A 1,802-nucleotide genomic window follows, 5' to 3' on the forward strand; every position below is an offset into this window, starting at 1 on the left:
TTTTCCCATTTGTGTAATTCAATATTATAGCCAAAGTTCTGTGCCCATTTTATCATTTGTTCTTTCACAATTTCCTCTTCTTTTATCCTTTTATCCAATTCATGTGGTTCTGTTTCGATGTCATATAATTTGGTACCTTTATTGTATTTAGTTTAGAATAAAAAAATAAAAAATAAAAAATAAACTAATCGCTCAGCTTTTAAGCTATTCAAAAAGACAAAGAAAAAAAAGTTCACCATAAATATTAAACAACCTGCTGGTTCGTTTTCTCACTCTCAGCTCTTTTACATACACCAACTTTTCTGTCTCATCCTTTGCTCCATCCTTCTCAGCAACCTGCCCAGGGCCTCCTTCACCTGATCATTCCTCAGACAGTAGATCATGGGGTTGAGAAATGGTGTAACAGCAGTGTAGAAGATGGTGACTACTTTAGTGGCACGTGACTGACTGTCTCCACTTGGAGCTACATACATTCCTGCCACAGAACCATAGAAAAGGATCACCACCATGAGATGGAAGGATATGGTGGAGAAGGCTTTCTTTCTACTGTGTTGGTTAGAGGATTTGACAAGTGTGGCAGTTACAATGCCATAGGAGATAACGACAAAGATAAAGTTACCCAATATAATCAAAATATTCATGGAAATCTGACTGATAAAGGAAGCATTTTTAAAAGGTGGGCAAGCCAGGGACAGAAGGCCTTGATCACACACAAAATTGTCAATGATGTTGGACCCACAGAAGGACAGTCTGGAGATCAAAGTCACTGGGACAGCATATCCCAAGAACCCAGCAATCCAGCAACCAGCTACAAGCTTGGAGCAGTTTCTTGAAGACATCATTGTTGGGTAGCGGAGTGGGTGGCAAATGGCCAAATAGCGATCCATGGCCATAGCTGAGAGGAAGAAGCATTCAGTGCTGCCACATGAGAAGAAAATGTAGAACTGAAGGAAACAAGCTTGGAAGGAGATGATTCCCTGAGGGGAAGCCAGATCAAAGATCATACGAGGCATGGAGGTAGTCACATAGCACATTTCCAACCAGGAGAAATTTCCCAAGAGGATGTACATGGGCAGCTTAGCTAAGTGGTCGTCTACATGTACCAGAGTGATAATAGTGGTATTTTCAATCAAAGTTATTATGTACGTAAAACTAAAAAGGATAAGTAGGTAGAATCGCCATTGCTGCCCACTCTCCAAACCCAATAAAATGAATTCCTGGACTGTGGTCTCATTGGCCAGATCCATCTGAAATCAAAGAGAGGGAAAGCAGTGTTCCACACTGTTAAAGAAGTACCATTCACAAATATTTCTAAAATCTTCTATCCATGAGGTAAAAAAAATTAAATGGGGAACAGTCAGAATTGACAACTTAATTTTTTTATGTGCCAATTGATTATGAATAACCTTTATAGCAAGAAGGATTTTTTTTCTGACACTGCTCAGCTCCTCTCCAAGGCTTCCCTTGAATAAAAACTTTTCAAGAATGGCAGAGTATTGGCTGCAAAAGTTTATGGAGTTAGCAGAGATGGCCAAATTGAGTGTTTCGATTAAAGAAAAGAACACAAGTGCTTTTGTTTCTACTTGGAAACCACTTCTAGACTTTGTGCTTGAGGTGGAAAAAAGTGAATCTTTGATTTTGGGTTTTACCTATTAGATAGGTTTATTTTTATACAAATGGCTAGGTAATACTATTATGGAAAAGGAAAAAATTGAGGTTTTATATTACCATCTTATTGTACTACACCAGAGGGAGTCCAAAGTCAATGCTTCCCCCCCCCAACCGTCTTTCCTATACTTTTC

At 38.9% G+C, this 1,802-nt stretch overlaps 1 protein-coding gene across 1 annotated transcript; it reads right to left on the minus strand.

Annotated features, from left to right (window-relative positions):
* Positions 1-284: 284 nt before the first annotated feature.
* LOC309401316 (olfactory receptor 11G2-like) lies at positions 285-1,247 on the minus strand (the record flags this gene model as incomplete). Its single annotated transcript, XM_081970384.1, has 1 exon — positions 285-1,247. The coding sequence occupies one exon, from the start codon at positions 1,245-1,247 to the stop codon at positions 285-287; it is 963 nt and encodes a 320-aa protein (XP_081826510.1).
* Between the last annotated feature and the right edge of the window lie 555 nt (positions 1,248-1,802).

Source organism: Natrix helvetica (assembly GCF_964273705.1).
Source record: "Natrix helvetica genome assembly, chromosome: Z".
Classification (NCBI taxonomy): Eukaryota; Metazoa; Chordata; class Lepidosauria; order Squamata; family Natricidae; genus Natrix; species Natrix helvetica.